The 20,468-nt window shown below is 49.7% G+C and overlaps 8 protein-coding genes across 8 annotated transcripts; 5 read left to right on the top strand and 3 right to left on the bottom strand.

Moving 5' to 3' along the window:
• Positions 1–2,623: 2,623 nt before the first annotated feature.
• J4E83_011092 (uncharacterized protein) lies at positions 2,624–3,574 on the bottom strand (the record flags this gene model as incomplete). Its single annotated transcript, XM_049337959.1, has 1 exon — positions 2,624–3,574. The coding sequence occupies one exon, from the start codon at positions 3,572–3,574 to the stop codon at positions 2,624–2,626; it is 951 nt and encodes a 316-aa protein (XP_049182936.1).
• Positions 3,575–7,401: 3,827 nt separating this feature from the next.
• On the top strand, positions 7,402–7,858 carry J4E83_011091 (uncharacterized protein; the record flags this gene model as incomplete). The annotated part of the gene is made up of 2 exons (XM_049337958.1): positions 7,402–7,694; positions 7,750–7,858. The coding sequence occupies 2 exons, from the start codon at positions 7,402–7,404 to the stop codon at positions 7,856–7,858; spliced, it is 402 nt and encodes a 133-aa protein (XP_049182935.1).
• A 2,177-nt stretch (positions 7,859–10,035) lies between these two features.
• J4E83_011090 (uncharacterized protein) lies at positions 10,036–11,315 on the top strand (the record flags this gene model as incomplete). The annotated part of the gene is made up of 4 exons (XM_049337957.1): positions 10,036–10,166; positions 10,213–10,469; positions 10,530–10,856; positions 10,927–11,315. The coding sequence occupies 4 exons, from the start codon at positions 10,036–10,038 to the stop codon at positions 11,313–11,315; spliced, it is 1,104 nt and encodes a 367-aa protein (XP_049182934.1).
• Positions 11,316–11,382: 67 nt separating this feature from the next.
• On the bottom strand, positions 11,383–12,760 carry J4E83_011089 (uncharacterized protein; the record flags this gene model as incomplete). The annotated part of the gene is made up of 3 exons (XM_049337956.1): positions 11,383–12,499; positions 12,558–12,675; positions 12,733–12,760. The coding sequence occupies 3 exons, from the start codon at positions 12,758–12,760 to the stop codon at positions 11,383–11,385; spliced, it is 1,263 nt and encodes a 420-aa protein (XP_049182933.1).
• Positions 12,761–13,486: 726 nt separating this feature from the next.
• J4E83_011088 (uncharacterized protein) lies at positions 13,487–14,366 on the top strand (the record flags this gene model as incomplete). Its single annotated transcript, XM_049337955.1, has 4 exons — positions 13,487–13,612; positions 13,660–13,783; positions 13,836–14,018; positions 14,071–14,366. The coding sequence occupies 4 exons, from the start codon at positions 13,487–13,489 to the stop codon at positions 14,364–14,366; spliced, it is 729 nt and encodes a 242-aa protein (XP_049182932.1).
• A 558-nt stretch (positions 14,367–14,924) lies between these two features.
• J4E83_011087 (uncharacterized protein) lies at positions 14,925–16,349 on the top strand (the record flags this gene model as incomplete). Its single annotated transcript, XM_049337954.1, has 3 exons — positions 14,925–15,253; positions 15,301–15,883; positions 15,936–16,349. The coding sequence occupies 3 exons, from the start codon at positions 14,925–14,927 to the stop codon at positions 16,347–16,349; spliced, it is 1,326 nt and encodes a 441-aa protein (XP_049182931.1).
• An 886-nt stretch (positions 16,350–17,235) lies between these two features.
• On the bottom strand, positions 17,236–18,117 carry J4E83_011086 (uncharacterized protein; the record flags this gene model as incomplete). Its single annotated transcript, XM_049337953.1, has 1 exon — positions 17,236–18,117. The coding sequence occupies one exon, from the start codon at positions 18,115–18,117 to the stop codon at positions 17,236–17,238; it is 882 nt and encodes a 293-aa protein (XP_049182930.1).
• Positions 18,118–19,550: 1,433 nt separating this feature from the next.
• Positions 19,551–20,448, top strand: J4E83_011085 (uncharacterized protein; the record flags this gene model as incomplete). Its single annotated transcript, XM_049337952.1, has 2 exons — positions 19,551–19,795; positions 19,854–20,448. 2 exons carry the CDS (start codon positions 19,551–19,553, stop codon positions 20,446–20,448), a joined length of 840 nt encoding a protein of 279 aa, XP_049182929.1.
• Positions 20,449–20,468: the final 20 nt, after the last annotated feature.

The raw sequence follows: 20,468 nt of genomic DNA, 5'->3' as shown, positions 1-20,468 counted from the left end.
CCCTAACCCTAACCCTAACCCTAACCCTAACCCTAACCCTAACCCTAACCCTAACCCTAGGCACTAAATTTAATACTAAAGGCGCCTATTTTAAGTACTTAATTTAGTAACTAATTCTAACTATAAGCGCTTAATTTTAGCTTTAATTTAAGTCTAAAATTTAGCTATAAGTATTAAAATTTAGCTATAAATATTAGATTTAGCTATAAAAGCGCTCTTTTTTAGCTATAGAAGTACTAATCTCTAGCTATAAAAGCGCTTATTTTAAGTACTTAATTTAGTAACTAATTCTAACTATAGATATCTAATTTTAGCTTTAATTTAAGCCTAAAATTTAGCTATAGATATTAAAATTTAGCTATAGATATTAAAATTTAGCTATAGATATTAGATTTAGCTATAAAGGCGCTCTTTTTTAGCTATAGAGGTACTAATCTCTAGCTATAGAAGTGCCTATTTTAAGTACTTAATTTAGTAACTAATTCTAACTATAGGCGTCTAATTTTAGCTTTAATTTAAGCTTAAAATTTAGCTATAAATATTAAAATTTAGCTATAAGCGCTAAATTCTAGCTATATATAAACTATACTAGTAGTAAGCGTAGTAATTACGTAAAGAACTTTAAAATTTAGCTCTAAACTTCTTTACTCTATAACTTTATAACGTAAGTAGCTATTAATAAGCTAAGTATAGTATTAAATTTATGTAGTAATTCTACGTAAAATAGCCTACTTAGATTTTATCTAGACTCTTAAGTAGTAAAGTTTAAAAGTCTTAGAGCTACTACTTTAGAGCTACTCTCTATTTCTTATTAGTGCTTATTACTCTTACTAAAAATTACTTAGACCTAGCAGCTCTAAGACGTTCTCTTAGATAGGTTTTATATCTAGCCTAGATAGTAAAGTTTAATATTAGAGTTAGATAGTAAAAGTTTTATATCTAGATAAAAAGTAAATAGTTCTTAGTATCTATATATACTCTAACTATAGACTAGTAGATATCTTACTTTATAGTTAGAATTATATAGAATATATAAGTATATTATTACTTATATAGAAGTATATCTACTTTATATAAAGTTAAAAAAGTTAGTAGTTATAGAATATCTATAAAAAAATTAAAGTTTAGAACTTTAATCTAGATATTATTTAGAGAATCTTATAGACTTTAATCTAAGTAAGTACTAAAAACTAGAGTAGTATAAACTACTTATAGTAGACTTTAACTTAAAGTCTACGTATCTAATACTAATAGAACTATAAGTAATATACTAAAAAAAAGTACTTTTAGAATTATAAAGTTTTAAAAATAGTTATAATTTAGAGAGCTATCTTATCTATATAGTTATATTATAAGTAGAATAATTTAAATCTTAAATTTAGATTAAAATAGATAATATTAGTTATCTAATATTACTACTAGGTCTACTAATATTATACTTATAGTAGCTAATATTACTTAGCTATCTAATAATATTACTTCTAGATCTATTAATACTATACTATAGACTAGTAATATTATACTATAAGATTATTATATACGTACTATAATTTATATAATAATAGTTTATTATTAATTCTAATAAAGTTAGAAACTAAACTATTATAATAAGTATAGAAGTATAGTACTTACTTTTTCTAATCTCTTTAGCTTTAGTTTATCTAATTATATTTTTAAACTTAAACGTTTCTAAAAAGTTATTAATATTCTTTTATTTAAAAATAGATATATTAGTATTAGTAAACTTAAAGTAGCTAATATAGTAGCTTTCTTCTTACTATTCTTTAGTATTAAGTACTATTATTATTAGTAATAGTAGTATTATAATTACTAGTATAGTACTTATTAGTATTAATTTTTATTTAATATTAGTATTACTCTCTTTTTAGTACTATACTTCTTTTATTATTATTTTTTAATCTACTATTAGAGCTAAAGCTATACTATTCTTAGAGCTTTTACTATTCTTTAGTATAGCTACTATATAGATATCTTTTCTTTTTAATCTAGATTTAATATTAAACTTTTCTTTAGCTTTAAAACTTCTTTACTACTTTAGTATATTATTTTCTTAGTAACTAAGTTATACTTACTCTTTTCTTCTTAAGTATAGTAATCTAGCTATACTATAGTTTTTCTATAGTAATCTACTATCTTTAGTTAAATACTAAGAAACTATATATTTTTACTAATTTTTACTTAGTAGTTTTATATAGCTTAATACTAAGCTTTTATACTACTATACTTTTTTAAAAATATACTAAGAATACTATATTACTATTATAATAGCTTTTTTTCTACTAATAAACTATTAGTACTCTCTAGTTAAGTTACTAAAAATATAGTATAATAGATATTTAGTAGAGATAAAAAGTATTTAATCTATAATTAGTAAGATAGAAAAGTAAAGTAAGTAGTAATAAGTAATTAGCGTAGTATTCTTATTTAAGAAAGCTACTCTTTACTTTAAAAAGCTATTAGAGTACTTATTTTTCTTCTAATTATGTAATCTAATTAGGTAACTAATTACTACACTATAGTAGTTAGATATTAGACAAGACAGCGAAGTAGAGACGCGAAGATAAGACCGTAAAGCAGGAAAGTTCTTTTCGCGGTCTTCTGTCTACCAGCTTCGTCGCGCGTTAACAACCCACTTCACGCCTTCGGCTACTACCTCGGGCTGCGTCATCTGGACGAAGTGGCCACTCTCGCGCGCGAACACCAGCTTGCTTTTCGTGGAGAGCTGAAGGTGTCGCCTCATTATGCTCTCGCTCTTCTCGTCCGCCGTGCTGATTAACTCGCGTACCCGACGCCTTTGCTCTTCGGTCCCATTCCCTTTCGCGACTCCAGCCTTGTACATCCCATTCCAATCCCGACTGCGCATGCCTCCAATGACGTACACAGGCTTCTGGCCGAGAAGCGGCTGCTGATCACTCAATCTCTTGTCGCGCAGCGTCGCGAAGCTTGCTGCGTACTCATCTTCTTCCATGCGCGCAATTGCCGCGTACTTCTCGGTCGCCTCCTCGGCCATAAGTGCGTCCCATTCCTGCTGCGTCAATCTGTGTTCTGCGGCAATGCCTTTGGCAATGTATGAGTTGATACCCTCGGACATGGCTTGGAGATCCGGGTCGTTGACGTTCAAGACTTGTGGCATTGTCTCGTGGTTCGCGTCGACAAGTACCAGTCCGGCAACGTGATGTCCATTCCCTGACAGCGCAATGAATTCGTTGATCAGTACGCCGGCCCAAGAATGACCGACGAGGATAAGAGGATTCTTGAAGGGCACGTTCTCGACAAGGTATAGGAGATCCTGCGCAAGGCTCTCAGCTGTGGGTGGGTACGGAGCGCTATCGGATAACCCATAACCAGCGCGGTCGTAGGTGAAGCAGCGCATCGACGAAGAGAGCTGTCGCACGACGGCTGCCCAGTTGAGCCTGCTGCTTGCGACACCAGAGACAAACAATACCGCCGCATCATGAGGATCGGTCGGTTCCGGGCCGTGGGTGTATAGCGCAAGAGCATGGGTGCCATCGGTTTGCACCATCCTTACACCGGGGTAGTCTGGCGTAGTCATCGTGTGTAGAGCGTCGCGCGTGCTTGTGGTAAAGGGTCTTGAAGTCGTGCGTGATGAGACTCAAGACAGGTAGTGACAGGCTTTCCTTTCGAACGCGACAGCGACCTACGTTTGTTCAAGTAGATGCGGAGTTGCAAAAAGTTCATCGACACCGCGCGATGTGGTCTCACCAGGGCAGGATGTGCGGAAAGAGTAAGGCGCCACCTCGCTTGTGGGTCAGATTCATAAGCAAAGGGCGCAGCGCCCTCCACAACGATACGAACGACAAACGTGAGCCGCTTTCAAGCTCGAGCGGCTCCTGTACATAACCAATCGACCACGGTTTCGCGGTGGACAACTCATTCCATATAGATTCGACGAAGAACTGCTGCGCTCGGCAAATGTTTCGTGTCGCGCCCGCTCGTGCATAAAATTTGTGTGCAAAATACGACCATCGGATTGGGACTAGCAATCTCGTGCTCTCTTCGAACGGACGACGCTTGAGGGTGGTAAGAGAAGTATATGCGACCGCCGCATGATGTTCGTGATCAAGCGGGCAACAGTCGTAGCCCTCACTTACTGAAAGGCGAGCGACTGCGGAAACGGCATGTTGGTACGTCTTTAGTGGATGCGAGAATCCTGACAAGATGTTCTCTCTGCTTCAAAACCATGGCCAAAACGATGCTAGATTGAGCAGAAAGAACACAGGCGACAAGTCGAAGTTGCGGATGGTCAGCCTGTGATTGACACTAGATGCCATTTCCATGCGTTGACCGTCTTGCCGATATGTGGCTCGCCTGTGCCTAAAGCAGCGAGGGACACATTGTATCGCACGATCGATAACTAAGCGTTGGAGGTAAGGGCCATGGCCGTCTCCTTCGGACGGGCATGAAGAATGCAAATCCACGGAAGGCTTAAGCTGAATCTTGTAGTCTACATCGATGCTTACCCTTCGTGTGGGAGAGACTCGCCTATGGTGTGAGTATGGACGGCCTGCAGACGGTACTACTTACTCAAGTACGCCACCAATCAGTAGCGGAGCAATTGGGCGAGGCATTTGCGCAGCGTACGAAGCATGGAGCGAGCGCAAAACAGGTCTGTTCACGTAGATGCAGATGCAGATCATGGCGGAAATACGCGGATCACAGCCACCGACATCGACGCTGAACGCGTGCAGGGCGGGAAGCCCAGCGGTGATAAAGAAACGTTGGTTCGGGAAAGCAACGACGCGCTCTGCAATCCCAATGGGCGTGTCAGCCAAGCGAGCGCGAACGCGCGCGTGATTGTATCCATGCCCCAAACAGCTTACGTAGCCAGGTCATTGGAATCGCGCGCGCGCTATTGTTCACCCTCGGGGTAAGTAATACGGCGCACATTCATCGACACGTTTGTGCTAGATTGTGTGCATCTCCCGATGGGATGGATGCTAGCGCCAGCGGGCCGTCCCAGGCATACGTTGCGGCTCGAGAGGCGGAGTGGCGCCTTGCTGGAATGGTGTCCAAGCGAGTCTTGGTAATGGTATAGTGCGCGGCTGCCGACATCGTGTGCGCGCGTGTAACAGAAGGCTGAGCGGGGACATGCGTGAGGGTTTAGCTTGCGTTGATGAGTAAACATCTGCTACTGCGATACGTCAGTCGGGCCCCCGGGGCCTGGGGAAACGCTCGAGTGGGGACGCCTACGCTATACCGAAAGGCGACAGCGATGAACATACAACTATGAGGCTGCTCTTTCTACTGCATAAGGACCGGAGGATCGTGAGGGACACTGTCGCCCTCGTTCACGTCGCGATAAGGAGTCGGGTGGAGGATGCACGGCGGTGGACGATTGAGCGCCGGGGCTCCGTGAGCTGATTGAGCATCATGTAGAGGTAGCTTGGCTACGTGAGACGCACGGTAGAAGCAGCATCAAGGTGCGATGTGAGAAGGGGGTTAATGCTGGAGGCGGAGGTGACGCTGTGTCGGTGATGTCGCGGTGGGCGTACCTCCACAACCCGACGAGGCTTGGCGGCACCGCCGAGGCAGCCAAGCGACACCAGCTATCCTCCGCACCAAACGTCACACGGCTCTGATCCTCACGCAACAAGTCGTGCTCCGACGATGTCGCCTTGTATATCGCATCGCTATTGGCAATTCCACAACGACCTTCATAACGCAGTAGACTTCATCGTATAGATCGGTCAAATCGGCGGTTTTGGAAGAGGCTCTTTCTGGAATGACGCCTGACGTCCAGCAATTCACCAACGTGGTTAATAAACGAGCTCATGTGAGACTTGGCTTCGGGGACTCAAGATCTCACGGGAATGGGCTATGCGGTAGCTGTCAGGGGGACTTCGCAGCTCCACGGGAAAGCCGTACCAAAAGACTGCGCGGTGCTGCCATGAGGATCTCAAAGAGGCGCGTCTCGCCCCGTCCAAAGCCGAAAGTGTACCTACTCGGATCCCTCGCGTTGTGTTTCGCGATCGGAGGAAGAGGAGAACTGTGATCTTGTGACGCGAAACATCAATGCCCTGCCTACACGTTGGTCGAATCCCCTGGAGGCTTCCGTAACGAGTCCCGACGACATCTGGATAGTCGCCATTCGTTTGCATCAAGAGAATGACGGCTTCGAGGATGTGGGACAGTATAGTGCAATGGAATGGACTGCGGGAAGCAGCACGAGAAGCACATGTAGAAAGGCGAACGCTTTCAATTTCATACCCTCCGTGCGAAGATGCAGATTGACCGGTGTGCTAGCATTCGGCGCTTTGGTGACCAGGGTTGTGTTTACAACGTCGGCCGAGTGAACTCACACCCAGACCGCATTGCTGGAGTGACGAAGACACAAAGGACGAAAGATCAGAAGGCAATACTCTATAGCGCAGCAGCTCTTTCCTTTCTGGAAGTTGATAACGTTGCCAGGCCACTGACGTAAACCTGCTGCGTGGTGGTCACAAACATCTTCGCGTTCGGCTTCGTCGCATGAATCCACCACAGAACGGGCAGTCGCGCCGATATTTCGGGTGGTCCTAGGAGATGCGCATGAATTCCCCGTATTAACATGCTAAGTTTAGCATTATCGGGTCAGCGCGGACATTGCATGCTATTCAACGACCGGGAGCTGTGTACTACGGGTAAAGAACCCGTACTACGGATGAAAAGCCGGCGGGTACTCACGTGAGCCTCGCAGAACACGTACGAAACCTTCTAGAAGATGAGGTTGGCAGCTTGTTAGGCCTGAAAATGATCACTCTGCAAGGAATCTCTCACTGAACATCTATTGAGTACGCCTCGACACTAGACTCTGGGGTTGATAGCAAGACTCTGCCCAGGTGCAGCGAAGAGTCGACGCTGGCTCCCTGCGCACCGCTGCTCCACGATACGAGATAATGTGGCTCGCCCGATATATTTACGAGATGATCATCGGAATCGCGGTGGGTGATGGACGTTTGCGGTGTGGCATGACTGCAAGGCTTCGAGAAACGAGGCGGTAAACAAACCTACTCGCGCCGGTTAGCTTGAAGGCTCCTTCCCCACAAGTCTGCAAGGAAGGACTACACGAAAGCGAAGTATAGCGCCGCTACTAATAAATTGCCTCCAGTCTGATGTCCGTTCAGCGGTGCACTTCCTTGTCGCCAATCTCCAATGTAACCCCGTATAGATATTTCGAAAGAACAAGCATCAGCCGCATTGACGCCTGCCCGAAATAGACGAAAGCTTGTCACTGCACTAGTCAACGGCGGACGTAGACTGACATGCGTATATAAACGTTGGAGGGCTTCCGTCAAGTACTCACTACACAGCATCCATCCATCTCTTCACAACACGCTTCACTCACTTCATCTACTTTCGCTACCAATCCACGAATCAATCATGAAGTTCGCCACCATCGCTGCCATCTTTGCCGGCCTTGCCGCCGCCGCACCCACCGCCGTCCAGGAGGACCAATTCGAGACCGTTACCGTTAACAACGCCTCGTATGGCGGTCGCGACGCGACGTACTTCTCGTTCTACGTTCACTCTCAACACGTTGACAACGTCCACTGCGCTGCCAACCCTACCTTCGAGGTCGATACCGTCTACAGCTGCGACGACTCTTCATACACATTCCGCGTCTTGCAAGTGGAGGGCGGCATCTATCTGAGATTGGCCCACGTTCTTAACGGGTGAGTTATTCGAGCGATTATCGGGAGGGGAGAACGCGTGCTGACATAACTTTAGACCTTCCATGGTGGGCGACTTCATGGTCAGGATGAACGGACCTATCCCTATTGCTCTCAGCCAGGTCGGCACTGCCACTGCCGACTTGGACAAGGAGGGAACCGTGTAAAAGAGCAGTGGATATTATAATGAGGGGTTTTGCAATAGCTAGGCCCGTAGCTAAACCATAATGTTAATGTGGATCAACCAAACGGTACATATGATAGACCTAAACAGTGATTTTCCATCGGTCGTGACAGGCCAAGGGGCAGAGTGCATGCTGTATCCGTCTCATGCAATGCAGAGAAGACCTGCGACAAGACTGGTCAACAGTATTCGCAATGCCCTCCAGAACAAGGATCAGGGCGTTCGAAGACATTGCAGCTGCAGTGAAGCTTCACACGGATGTTTCCTGGTTATACGTCGAGCTCAACGTTCTCATGGACGACGCTGGCTGACCATGTCTTCACGACGACGTCCGACCGCCTTGCTAGCTAGGCGACCTGCGAATGAACCTGATGCTGAAAGCTCGCCGGCGCTTTGACGCGGTACCGCCAAGTGCTACCATCTGGAGCGAGGAATGCTTTTGGACTGCGTCATGAGCTGGTGGTCACAGGAGTACGCGCACCGCCTTTCCGTCGCCGTTGGCCGTACCCGGGTATGACCGCGTGTCGGGACAGCTCTTCGCAACGCGTGGAGATCCTGTCACACTCGCAATGGACTGGCTGCGTGCATGCGACAGCGGTGCGACTTGAAGCAGCAATGGGTACGGTGCGGTTGGGAGACTTGGGGTGGAGAGGTGTGGCGATGCAGCCGCCCGAGAATGGGCTTGGTGGCTTGCAGCCTGCCCAGGAAGGAGCCCCAAACGCGCCTCGGCCCGCCCACCTGCGCGCTTGCACCCTCAACCAACCTCCGCCCGCAACGCGCTGCGTCAACACTCGTCTCTCATACGGGCGCCAGCTTCCACCAACTGCTGTGCCGCCCATGTGTCCCTCACATCGCGCGTCAAAGGCCCGCATTCATGTCTCGATTATCTTCTCGGTAGCTGCGCTTTTAACAAATTGTTCGGCTCCTCGTCCTCGCCGCGGCTTCTAACGCCCATTCATTATAGCCTTGACGCAACAACTTGCGACGGTGAGCTACTAACTGACCTAACAGTCATTCGGGAATACCTCAGCATTCCTTGTATCATCCGTGCCTATTCAAAATGGTGACGATAGACTCCCGACGTCTTCTTTGAACCCTGTGGGTATCACATAGTAGGGTTTGCATACCGACGACGCAAGAGCAAGGTCGCAATACTTACACCGCTTGTGCCATATGGCCGACTCATCGATACGTCGATACATAACCTTCCCTGAGGACATGGGAGGCTGTGAAGCCAGTTAGACCGCCGCGTGGTCGCGATCTGTCGGCGATGCACGAATGCCCAGCATGGCCAACCACCATCAGGGCACCTACCTGTTCGGAGTGGCTCCAGCCAATTGAGCCAAGCAAGCACTTCATTCGGGTTGCACCAGCCTACGTTGGGTTGGAAGACGTCGAATGCGCTCTTCAGACGGTTGGTGGCATACCCAACACGTTTAACGACTGCATGCAGTACGAATACCTGCAACTTGAAGCTGTGCCACCGCCAGAACGAAGTGAAAGATTATACATCTAACAAGATTGATGTTGCAACAGACTCCTCGGCCTCAGGCACAAGAACTGTTCGGAGACTCCGATGCCTCGGCACTACATGTACTTCCGACAGCCGAGCAGCCGTGATTGTCAGTACGCCATTCACTTCCCCTCAAATGTCGATCATACATTCGAGCTCTGGGCCTACCCGTAGTCCGGGCAGCTCTACACTAAAGAACGTCACTCTGAACATTGCTAGGGAGTGTTTTACAACACGAGCAAGCCTTATATATCCGCTAATCTAGATGCGACACGGGCGATCGGGTTCCGTCCTGTACAAGGCTAGCGTGTAGGTACCGAGTACAGATGTGCTAACCCTACCGGGGACGGTCCTGGCTGCTCCGCACTCACACACCCTTCTTTGGGCGTTAGACTTGCATTTCTTCTCACTACAAGATTGGGTTTTGACATAGAGTGGAGAAGACAGTGTCGGAGTGCGCGAACAATGCAAGGTGGAAGACAGAAGGTAGCAAAGAGAAGGTTGTAGACCGAGTCCAAAGGCAGAAGGTCACACATGGAATGTGAATGACGCTAGGTTAAAGACGCAAAGCAAGGGAGCATAAGAAAGAGCAGATTCCTCGAAAGAAGGACGGCCATCAAAGCATCAAAGCATCGAACACCACCAACATGCAGTTTCTCAAGTTCTTTCTTCCCCTCGCGTTGAGCGCGTCTTCCTCAGCAGCGCAACCACTCGATGAGAGAGCGATCTCTTCGAGCTGGGCTGGTGTCAACTCGTACTTCCTCCATGCCTACCAGAAGTACGCGCACCTCAAGCCTTCTCATGCATATACTCACCTTTCACAGGGCCGACCGTCTAGCTGTACTCGACGCGGTCAAAGATGCCAAGCTCAAGACACTGCGTATCTTCATTTCACCCACGCCTCAGAACAACAAAGACACTGGCTCAGTCAACATGCCCGATATCGAGCCGCAGCAGGTCGGCACATACGACGACACCCAGCTGAAGGCCATTGATCAGCTGATGGTCGAGGCGCATGACCGAGGTATCAAGCTCATCATCGCTATGCATGATCGCTATCAACTGGGCTGCTGGGGTAATGGTATGTTCCTTTCAAGATCGAACTGGAGTTGCCGGTGATACTAACGCGTGCGTGTCACAGATACATACGTGTCGAAGTACAAGCTCCCTGCAATCGACTGCGCGAGGACGCCCGCTGCTCAGAACGACGTGACGTTCTTCTACCAGGACGCATCGCCCATCTTCGACTTCGACAACCGTCTCACACATATTCTTCAACACAAGAACGCGTTGCTCTCGGGTTCACCGCAGTGGAAGGATCTGTCAGACTACATCTTCTCGTTCAACATCCAGAACGAGGGACAGGGACATCTGCGCAACAACATTGCGCCTGCGCCAGAATGGTGGTGCAATCGAAGCAAGAAGATGCGAAGCATCATGGGCAGCAGCGCCATCCTCATCTCGACAGGTAAGTACTTTACAATCCACCTCATACTGCTTCAAGCGCAGAAATAACAACACTAACAACGCACCTCCAGGCGGCGGAAACGAATTCCCCAACTCCGACATCCCCGAGAACTGGAGCTGCGCGACTCTCGATCTCGTCGACATCCACTCTTACAGCGGCGTATCCGAATGGCGCAACAAAGCGCCCATCGCCCTGCAGCACGCCCAAGCCGCCAAGAAACTCGTGCTGTTCGAGGAGTTCGGTGCGTCTGGTTCCAACAAGGCGAGTGTAGTGGGTCAGCATATCGACATCTTCAATGGGCTCAAGGTGCCGTGGATGATCTGGCAGATCAACAAGCCGGGTAAAGGTGCTGCGGACTTTGAGTTCTGGACGAATGAAGACACGTTTGGGGTTGTGAAGCAGGGGAGTGCTAAGGCTTTGGGTATTGCGGCGGCTCAGACGTTTCCCAACCTTGTATAAGTGCACGCATTGTGGGCGCTAGGCGGGTAAAGAGAGATTGCAGATAGCTTACACCGCTGCATGACAACTACGACTTCCGATAAATTTCACCTGTACGCTTGATCTCGTCGTCGACATCATTGCCTCTACCTGCAGCTTCCAACTTCCTTACTAACGGCAATACTTCCTTGCCAAAGCGTTCAATATCCTCCTCGTAGTGCAAGTGAGCGGTCAGCACCAAGTCCACGCCCAGACTCTTCAGTAGGAGTATCCGATCGGCGATCTGCTCTTTAGTACCAATCAACTTGGTCTTGAAGCCATCGTTGTACTGCACCAAATCTTCTAGCTTGCTGTCCGCCCACATCCCCTTCTTGTTACCTGTGCTAGCACCAGCCTGCTTTACTGCTTCTCGAAACGCCTCAACGGCCTCCGTGTCGGCTTTCCCTTGGATCTCTTTCAGCGCGCGGATAGCTTCTTCTTCCGTCTCACGGATGATGACGAATCCGTTTACCGCAAACTTCACTTGGCCTTCGCGCCCAGCTTTTCGCGCACGCTCTTTCACATCCTCGATCTGCTCCCGGAAGCCATCCAGATCGTTGCCGTTCATGAAGTACCAATCACTGACTTCAGCGCCATTGTTCCGAGCGTCGTCGCTGTTGCCGCCTTGGAAGATCTCCGGGTGCGGCTTCTGGAGTGGTTTGGGTGATAACTTGTAGTTCCGGAACTGGTAGAAGTCGCCGCCAAAAGTAAAGCCCTCGTCACCAGCAGTCCAGATGCCCTTGAGTGCGCGAATGAACTCATTGGAGCGTCGATACCGCTCGGCATGCTCGAGCCACCATTGCCCGATACTCTGGAATTCACTCTTATTCCAGCCCGAGACGATGTTTACCGCAATGCGCCCGTTGGTGTAGTTGTCGATACTTGCGATTTGCTTTGCTGCGACGGTGGGGTTCCATGGGCCGGGAAGTATTGCAGCGATGAGCTTGATGCGCTCGGTGTTGTGCAACAACGCCTGAGACAATGATACACTTTCGTGCTGGTTGTCGGCTCCGTACGACGCGGTGAAACGAATTTGGGTGAGCGCATACTCGAAGCCGTATGATTCGGCCGTTCGGGCGTATCGTACGTTGGATGCTAGGTCCCAACTCGTTCGTTGCGCTATCTTTGAAACAACGAGACCACCTGAGACGTTCGGGACCCAGTAACTACAGTGTCGCAAGGTTAGGACAGGTGGTAAATAGCTGTCTTTGGGAGACTGCTCACGCGAACAATAGACGATCAGGATCCTGGTTTAGGTCCAGTTGCTTTGCTGGCGTATAATCTTGCGCTGTGTTATTCAGGTGTCCGTTGGCGCCATTCGTCGTTCCGTTCTGCGCTGCTGCTAAACATATTATTAGCCTTACACGTACTTGATAGCCCTAGTGAATGATAATCTTACCTGTCTTTTGTCTCTTGCGCGGCGTCATGGTTATCTGGAGGGATACAATACAACGTAAGTTTGAGGATACGGGGGTGTGTGAGTTGAGTACCTGTACTACGATGCCCCGCAACGTGGACCTGGGGTTCAATTGCAGATCAGATATGCGCATAACAAGCGTGGATTGCGTGATATGCAGTCATCAGAACGCGTGATTCACGTGATTGTCGTAGATTAGACCCGGTACGTAGACTAAATGGCATTCCCTTTGATTGCAGCCGGCTTGCCGCCGATCTTGCCTAAGCCAGCTGGTTGACTTCTATATCGCAGCTCAACATCTCGGCTTCGCATATGACAAGGTGTGGCGCATGATCTTGCGACAACTTCACGAGTCCGGCATCCTCAATTGGCTGCTTGCAAGCTTCGGCCTATTGGTCGATGTGGCAATCCAACCCTCTGAAGACGTGATGTGCCGTAACTTGCAGCAAGATACTCAAGCACTGCATGCCCCACACGATGACCGACCAGGATAGCGAGCTTCGACTGCAATACTATGATGCCGCCCGACACGATCATAAGAACGCTACCCAGCACTGAAAGTAGGGCCGAAGCACGTAATTTGCCATCGCATGGTCGCAATAGTAACGTACCGACACCGCTGTCGTCCCGCGTCGATATGGTCTTTTCTAACATGGGAGCTTATGACGATTCAGTACAAAAGCCTGTGGATCAAAGTCAGTCGCTTGCGTGAAGGATTCCTTGCGCGCAGACAATCATGTCCAAATTCTCAACGACGGACTTGAACAGCAAAAGCAGCGCTGGCACGACCGATGTCGAGAAGCAACTCAGCCATGAGTCTCCAACAGTGCCAATCGCAGCTCCAAAGACCTTGGGTGCTGGAGTTAGTTATACTTCCAGTGCATTTTACACCGTTGCTAACTTATCAAGACAGCGCTTCCAATCGGAGTCTTCGCGACGACTTTGACCACGCTGTCGCTCAGTCTCATGGAATGGCGAGGAGTGACCACAAACAATGTCTTCGTCGCCAATTTCTTCTTTGCGGCGGCATTCGGTAGGTGGCCGGAATGTACAATACATGTATGACATGACTGACTTCATACTAGGCCTGGTAGTCACTGCACAGTGGGAGCTGTCCGTCGGTAACGGTTTCGCTTATACGGTCTTCAGCGCCTTTGGTCTGTTCTACGCCGGCTTTGGTGCGATCTTGACCCCTGCCTTCGGGGTTGAGGCAGCATATGGAGGCGATGTGAAGCAATACAATAACGCTCTCGGGTTCTTCATGATCAGTGAGTTGCTCAGGGCCGACAAGCGGTGAAAGCGCTACTAATCGTGTGACAGTGTGGACGGTCTTCGCCTTGGTGTTCCTCGTGGCCTCGTTGCCGACAAACCTGGTCTACATCATCATCTTCTTTTGTGTCGAGCTGGGATTCTTGCTAGTGTCGGCGTCTTATTTTGCCACGGCAGATGGACACCCGACCTCGTCCGTCGCGCTCAAGAAAGGAGGTGGTGCGTTCTGTTTCTTGGCTGGATTGACCGGGTGGTATCTGACGTTCGCGTTGCTGCTCAAAGACTCCATCGTTGAGCTACCACTCGGCGACACTTCCCGGTTCTTCGCGAAGAGAAAGGCGGAATAATCTACAGGCAACACAAGGCTCGCATGCTGGTCACTGAAGGTGTCTCGGAGGTGCGCAGTCTGCTGGACATTGTGATGGGCCGTGAAAGTGCGGAGTTGGGGATGATGCGATTGAGGGGTTAGATGGCGAACGCGGTTCGCGTTTGGACGTGCGCACTGGTTGCAGACTAGTCTCGTTCTGGGTTAGCTCAAATGCGATGATGCAGGTGCGGTCCGCCGACGCGTCTCACTCTCCAACTTTCACGTTCACATGCTGTACCGACACTGCTTTGCGAAATCTACGCCCCCACGGTATCGGACTATTCCTAGCTACACCTGCCTATCGGCAGACAACTCAACATTCACCATGTCGGCGGTATATCCCTGTCTCTCCGGTCGTTCTCATCGCCATCGTAAACCTACTCAGGTGTTCATGCGCACCAATGCGAATGGCTCAAGAATGAACAAATAGCACGCAATACTCTGCGTGATTCTCATCATTCCGAGGGATGTTCTACGGGGTTTAAATATAAGATCGTGATCGAGATCTCGAGATGTCATCATTCTATCCATCTACACGATGGCCATGACGAATGGTACTAACAGCGAGTCCGGAAATGCGCAGCGAGTCGACTTCAGAGACCCGGCTGTCTATGCTGAGTATGAGACGAAGTGGTCTTCTATTCCGGAAGACGAAGCAGGCTGGCTCCAGCGTGCTCAAGATGTAGCCGATGTTCTCGCCGTTGATGCCGTCGTGCGAGATCAAGAGAACAAGTCTCCACGTGCGGAAGTTGCACTACTGAAGCACTCTGGATTACTGAAGCTCCTTGGTCCGAAGCAGTATGGTGGCGGTGGTCAGCCTTGGAGCGTGGGCTACAAGGCGATTCGGAAGGTCGCCGAAGCAGACGGGTAAGGTCTTCCCCTCCCCGTACGCATATGTATACTAACTGTCCTAGGTCAATGGGCATGCTCCTCGGCTACCACCTCCTCTGGTCAACCACAGCAAACATCGTTGGCTCACCCGAACAAGCCGATCGCATCCAAAAGCTCATAATCTCGAACAACTACTTCATCGGCGGCGCCGTCAATCCCCGCGACAGCGACTTATCCATTAAGTCCGACGGCGACGGCCTCGTCTTCAACGGCTTCAAGTTCTTCAACACAGGCGGTGTCGTCTCCGATCTCACGGTTCTCGAGGGCGTATACGAAGGCACCGGGAATCACATCTTCGCCTTTGCCAAGACGGATCAACCCGGTATCCAATTCGGCCATGATTGGAACAACATTGGTCTGCGCTTGACAGAGTCGGGTAGTGTGAAGATCTCCGATGTGCGCGTACCTTGGGAGGATGCCCTGGGTTGGCACATCGAGAAGAAAGAACCAGATCCCCGTGCGCTGCAGATACCTTTCGCGACGCTACTTCTGCCAACCATTCAGCTCGTCTTCAGTAACTTCTATCTCGGCATTGCACTGGGCGCACAACAATACGCAGCGAAGTATACAGTGAAGGGAACTCGGGCATGGCCATTCGGTGGCGATGTAAGCACACCCGCATCCTCCGAAGCAGTACATACCGCTAATGCAAGATCAGAACAAGGAGAAAGCCACAGACGAATTCTACATCCTCGAACGTTACGGGAACTTCCACGCCCACCTCCGCGCCGCATCCGCCCTGGCAGACCGCGCTGGCCAAGAAGTCGATGCCGTTCTCAATGAATATGCAGGCGATCTGGACACGCGCGGAAAGCTGACTGCACGGCAGCGAGGCGAGCTGGCGGAATGGGTTGCAAGCGTCAAGGTCGTTACAACCGATACCAGCCTGCGCGTCACATCTGGGGTGTTTGAGGTCACAGGCGCGAAAGCGACGAGTGCGAGAGTAGGCTTGGATCGGTTTTGGAGGGACGTGAGGACGCATACGTTGCATGATCCTGTGGCGTATAAGAACCGCGAGTTGGGGAGGTTTGAGTTGTTGGATGAGATTCCGGAGGCTACGTGGTATACTTGATTGCGCTACTTGTATGCACTGTCCTCCGCACTCCGTCGTTCCCAGGACCGATAAATTCGTTGTGATCACGAAGTCCTAGATCGTGGGTGAGGAATTAATCTCAGTAATACGTTTTCCCTTCCTCCGGCTCTGTGACCGGATTCGAAGAGAGCGAACAATGTTGGAAACCCGTGACCACTTCATGCTCTGTGACGCCCCATTGAACTTTGGCTAGGTGCGCATCGACATCGCCAGGTGGTGGGTGACAGGCGGCGCTTATCGCAAGACTGCAAGACGCCACAACAGGCACTCTTACTTCTCTCTTCCTAAGCCCCATAGCACCAATCACAGCCACCAACCCAAAGAGAATGATGATTAAGACCACTAGGCTTAGGGCGGAGAAGCCGATTGCTGATGTTGATGTCGCGATCGTATTACGGTTATTGTCATCCCCCAAGCCACCCAAGCTTAACGTGAATGTCCGAACGAGGAAAAAGGCCTGTGACATTAACCAGTGGAGCGTAGCACTGATAGCAAGAAGGGGAAGACTCCATCTGTACGGCATCTGTAAGAAGTATGTACTTCTTTGATGGCCATACGGCTGTGTAACTCTGAGGCCTTTCCTTGATGCCCCCAGATTGTTCCACTCTTGCTCTGCAGCCATAGACGTACAGACAATGTTGATCCAAAAGTAACAGAAGGACAACAGGACCTGCGGGACGTTGGAAAGCCAGGCACTCCATAGAGTGGCTGTCTCTTGGCTTACTGCAGGGTTCATGTAGGAGGTGGAAGAAGTCCCCCATCTTGAGCGTGAGACCAAAGCGCCTGCGAGAGCGCCGCCACACAGAAGCAAGCAGAGAACGGATCTATATAGTCAGCCACGTATCTGGTGATGAGGAGAACAGGCTTACAAGAATGCGTAGACTTTCGAGGCCACGTCGTGGTATGGGGAGAAGTACGATCTTGAATACGGAAGCCAGGAGCCCTCAAGTCGTAGATGAAGTTGTTCGATCTCTTTGTTTCCGCGATTGTATCCAATCTTCGGAAGATCTTTCCTCGCAATCATTCCTTCTCGACTAAGCAGGCACTTGTCGATCGTATAGCGATCTCTGAGCTCTAAGAACGAGCTTGCAGCGTCTCCCAAGGTGACTAGGTAATCCGATCGATCTATGACAAGCACCGACAACATGACAGCAAACTTGATGAAGTTGAAGCTTGCGACCAAGATGAGAAAGCGCTTGCTGACTTGCACTTTACTTGGGACTGCAAAGTCCTTTTTCGAGGCAGCTTTCGCTACATGTAACCAGACGCCGCCCCTACGCTTGCCGAACGATCCAAGATTGGAATAATCCAGCCATCTAGACGATTCCGTAACGAGATTCTTCACTGTGACACGGCCTCCAACCGTATCGGATTCCACGTAGGAGGCATTCACTTCCGCGAAAGTGGCGTTCGTTAGCTCGGAGGTAGCACTGTCTTGCCTGAAGGCGGTGTCCATTTGCGCGAAGGTCGTGTTCAACGGGAGGAACGCGAGATCCATAGCTATCTTGTCAATCGCTAGAAACACATCGCCGTGGATCGAGTTATGCTCCTTGGAATATGGCTCGTGCCACTGGTCAGCTGAAAGAGACCAGTAATCCCCTTGAGTCCAGGTGTGGTTATCAGTACTGTCAGATATCTGTCTCCAAGCTTCTGATGCGACGTCTATGGTTTTGATCAGATAATCATCTCTGTTCGTAATGAGTTTGAACACCGAGGCGTTGTAGCTGATACAAATAAGCTTGCGCATTCCTGAGGCTCATCCAACACGTACAACATATGCAACGGTGTTGACGATAACGCCAATACGAAGCAGAGGAATCTGCGACTCCAGGGAATAGCTCGCATATTGCGACTACTTAGTCGTCCGATATCAAGCCACTCTTCTCTTGCGTGCGCAGCATCCAGGTCTTGTCGTGTTGGGGAATTCAGGACTTGCATGGTGTAATTTGACGAAGATAGCAAGAGCGTGCTGAGTGCGTTGATAAGAATATGCAAATAAGTATTCCACTTGGAAGCGAACGTCTCGTCTCCTTCAATGATCGTGGAAATACCCTCAATATCATAGCCGGATTTGCTGGTTGCTCCGACGATGATGAGCGCGATATTGCAGGAAAGGACGAAGAAGGATATGCAACAGCCGAATAGCACCCCCATGCGCCACCCATGAAAGCGACTTCGTCTCAGTCGCAGATCCCAAGCTTGTGTTACTATCCTAATTGGGCGTGGAAGCTGTGGTGGTGTCCAACGTTGTGATGTTCTCAGGAAAGCATTATTGGCTACGGTGATGTTGGTGTCCGGTATGGATTGCCTGCGTGGGTCAACCTTGCGTGCAAGACTCTGGTAGATAAATTTGCAGCTCACGCGATTGGGTCGCTTGCGCTGTCTTCGTCTTGCAAGATCGTCTTATTGTTACTCGAGGTGCTATTGTGTAGCGAAGCCTCTGTAGTGCGCTGTGGCAAGTGAATGAGTGGTATGGCATCATCAGATTCTCCGTGGTCCGCACGCAAAGGTGGGAGAGAAGGTGCCGGCGAGAGGTGCGCATATTTGTGAGTCTTCGGCATCTTTTGTAGTAACAAACTATTGAGAAGAGAAGGAAAGAGAAGAAAAGATGGAAGCAGTAAGCTTACGAGGGGCGAGAATGCTTATCATGGCACAGCAGCATCTTGACAAGGCTGAGACGGCAATTGCAGTGGCTGTCTTGACAACCGCCCCCGTGTGGTTGTACAACCATGTTCGTGTTATCCTATTGGTAGGTGCGTATGGCAATATGCATGCCAGTCGGGCGAGGCTGAGGCTACGCGAATGTGCATATTATGATGCCTGAGCGTGCGGTACTCGACGAGGCTATGCGGGCTGTCGCACATGCGCCTCATGGCAGAAGTTACCTGGGTATTGACAATGGCGTATCTGGAGTAGTGATCGCTTAGAACGCGCAGCCCGGGTATCCGCAAGGTAGTCGTTGTCGTTGGCGGTTATCGGGCGGGGTGGAAGAAGCTGGAAGTCGCGAGTGCATCGTGACACGGGCACGTGAAACGAAGTTCCGCGGCAGGAGTGACCTCATAATGTCAGCACAGCCCTAGTGCGTCTCACGCAACCTTCATCCTTCCACCTACACCCACGCGCACTCGAACCACCTACTTCGCATCGCACGCAGTCAACCTCTGCGACAAATCCATCACCATGGGCGCACCCAAATACCAGAACGTGCCTCAGCGCGACTCGCTCGATGAGGCAGCGCCCGCGCCGTCCTATTCGCAGGCGCCACCCAGCTACCAGGCGGCCAACGACCCCCAAGAAGCCCTCCTCAGCGGCGTCCCGCGCGGCGAAAACGACAACCTGCCCGATGACTTCAAGTTTGGCGGTGTTGTGGCAGAGGCGACGCTGGATATCCGGATGGCTTTCATCCGCAAGGTCTACGCCATCTTGTAAGTACCTTGCCTTCATGCCTCAAAGGCAAACGTCGCACATACTGACTGTCTACAGGACTGTCCAACTCCTCGCAACCGCCGCCGTCAGCGCCCTCTCGATGATGTCGGAATCGTACAAGAACTTCATCCAGCAAACGCCAGCGCTCATGTGGGTGTCGCTGATCGGCTCCTTCGTCTTCCTCGGCCTCACCTTCTGGAAGCGCAAGTCGTACCCTACCAACCTGCTCTTTCTCGCCGGCTTCACTGCCATGGAAGCATACTCCATCTCCGTCATCGTCTCCTTCACCGACTCCAGGATCGTGCTGCAGGCGCTGTTCTTCACACTGGGCATATTCATTGCGCTGAGCTTGTTCGCGTGCCAGAGCAAGTACGACTTCACGCACTGGGCGCCGTACCTTTTCGGCGCGCTGTGGGTGGTGGTGCTGTTCGGCTTCATGTCCATGTTCTTCCCCCACAGCAGCTCGGTTGAGCTAGGATACGGCGTTGTTTGCGCGCTCATCTTCTCTGGCTACATCCTGGTGGACACACAGATGATCATGCGCCACTACCACGTCGAGGAGGAGATTGCGGCGTCCATCTCCCTCTACCTCGACATCATCAACCTGTTCCTCGCCATCCTGAGGATCCTCAACTCGCAGAACAACAACTAGGCGGGGGGGGGGGGGGGGGG

This window comes from Alternaria metachromatica (genome assembly GCF_023757995.1).
Source record: "Alternaria metachromatica strain BMP 0045 chromosome Unknown scaffold_72, whole genome shotgun sequence".
NCBI classification, from domain to species: domain Eukaryota; kingdom Fungi; phylum Ascomycota; class Dothideomycetes; order Pleosporales; family Pleosporaceae; genus Alternaria; species Alternaria metachromatica.
This window is presented reverse-complemented; position numbering and strand designations above follow the sequence as displayed.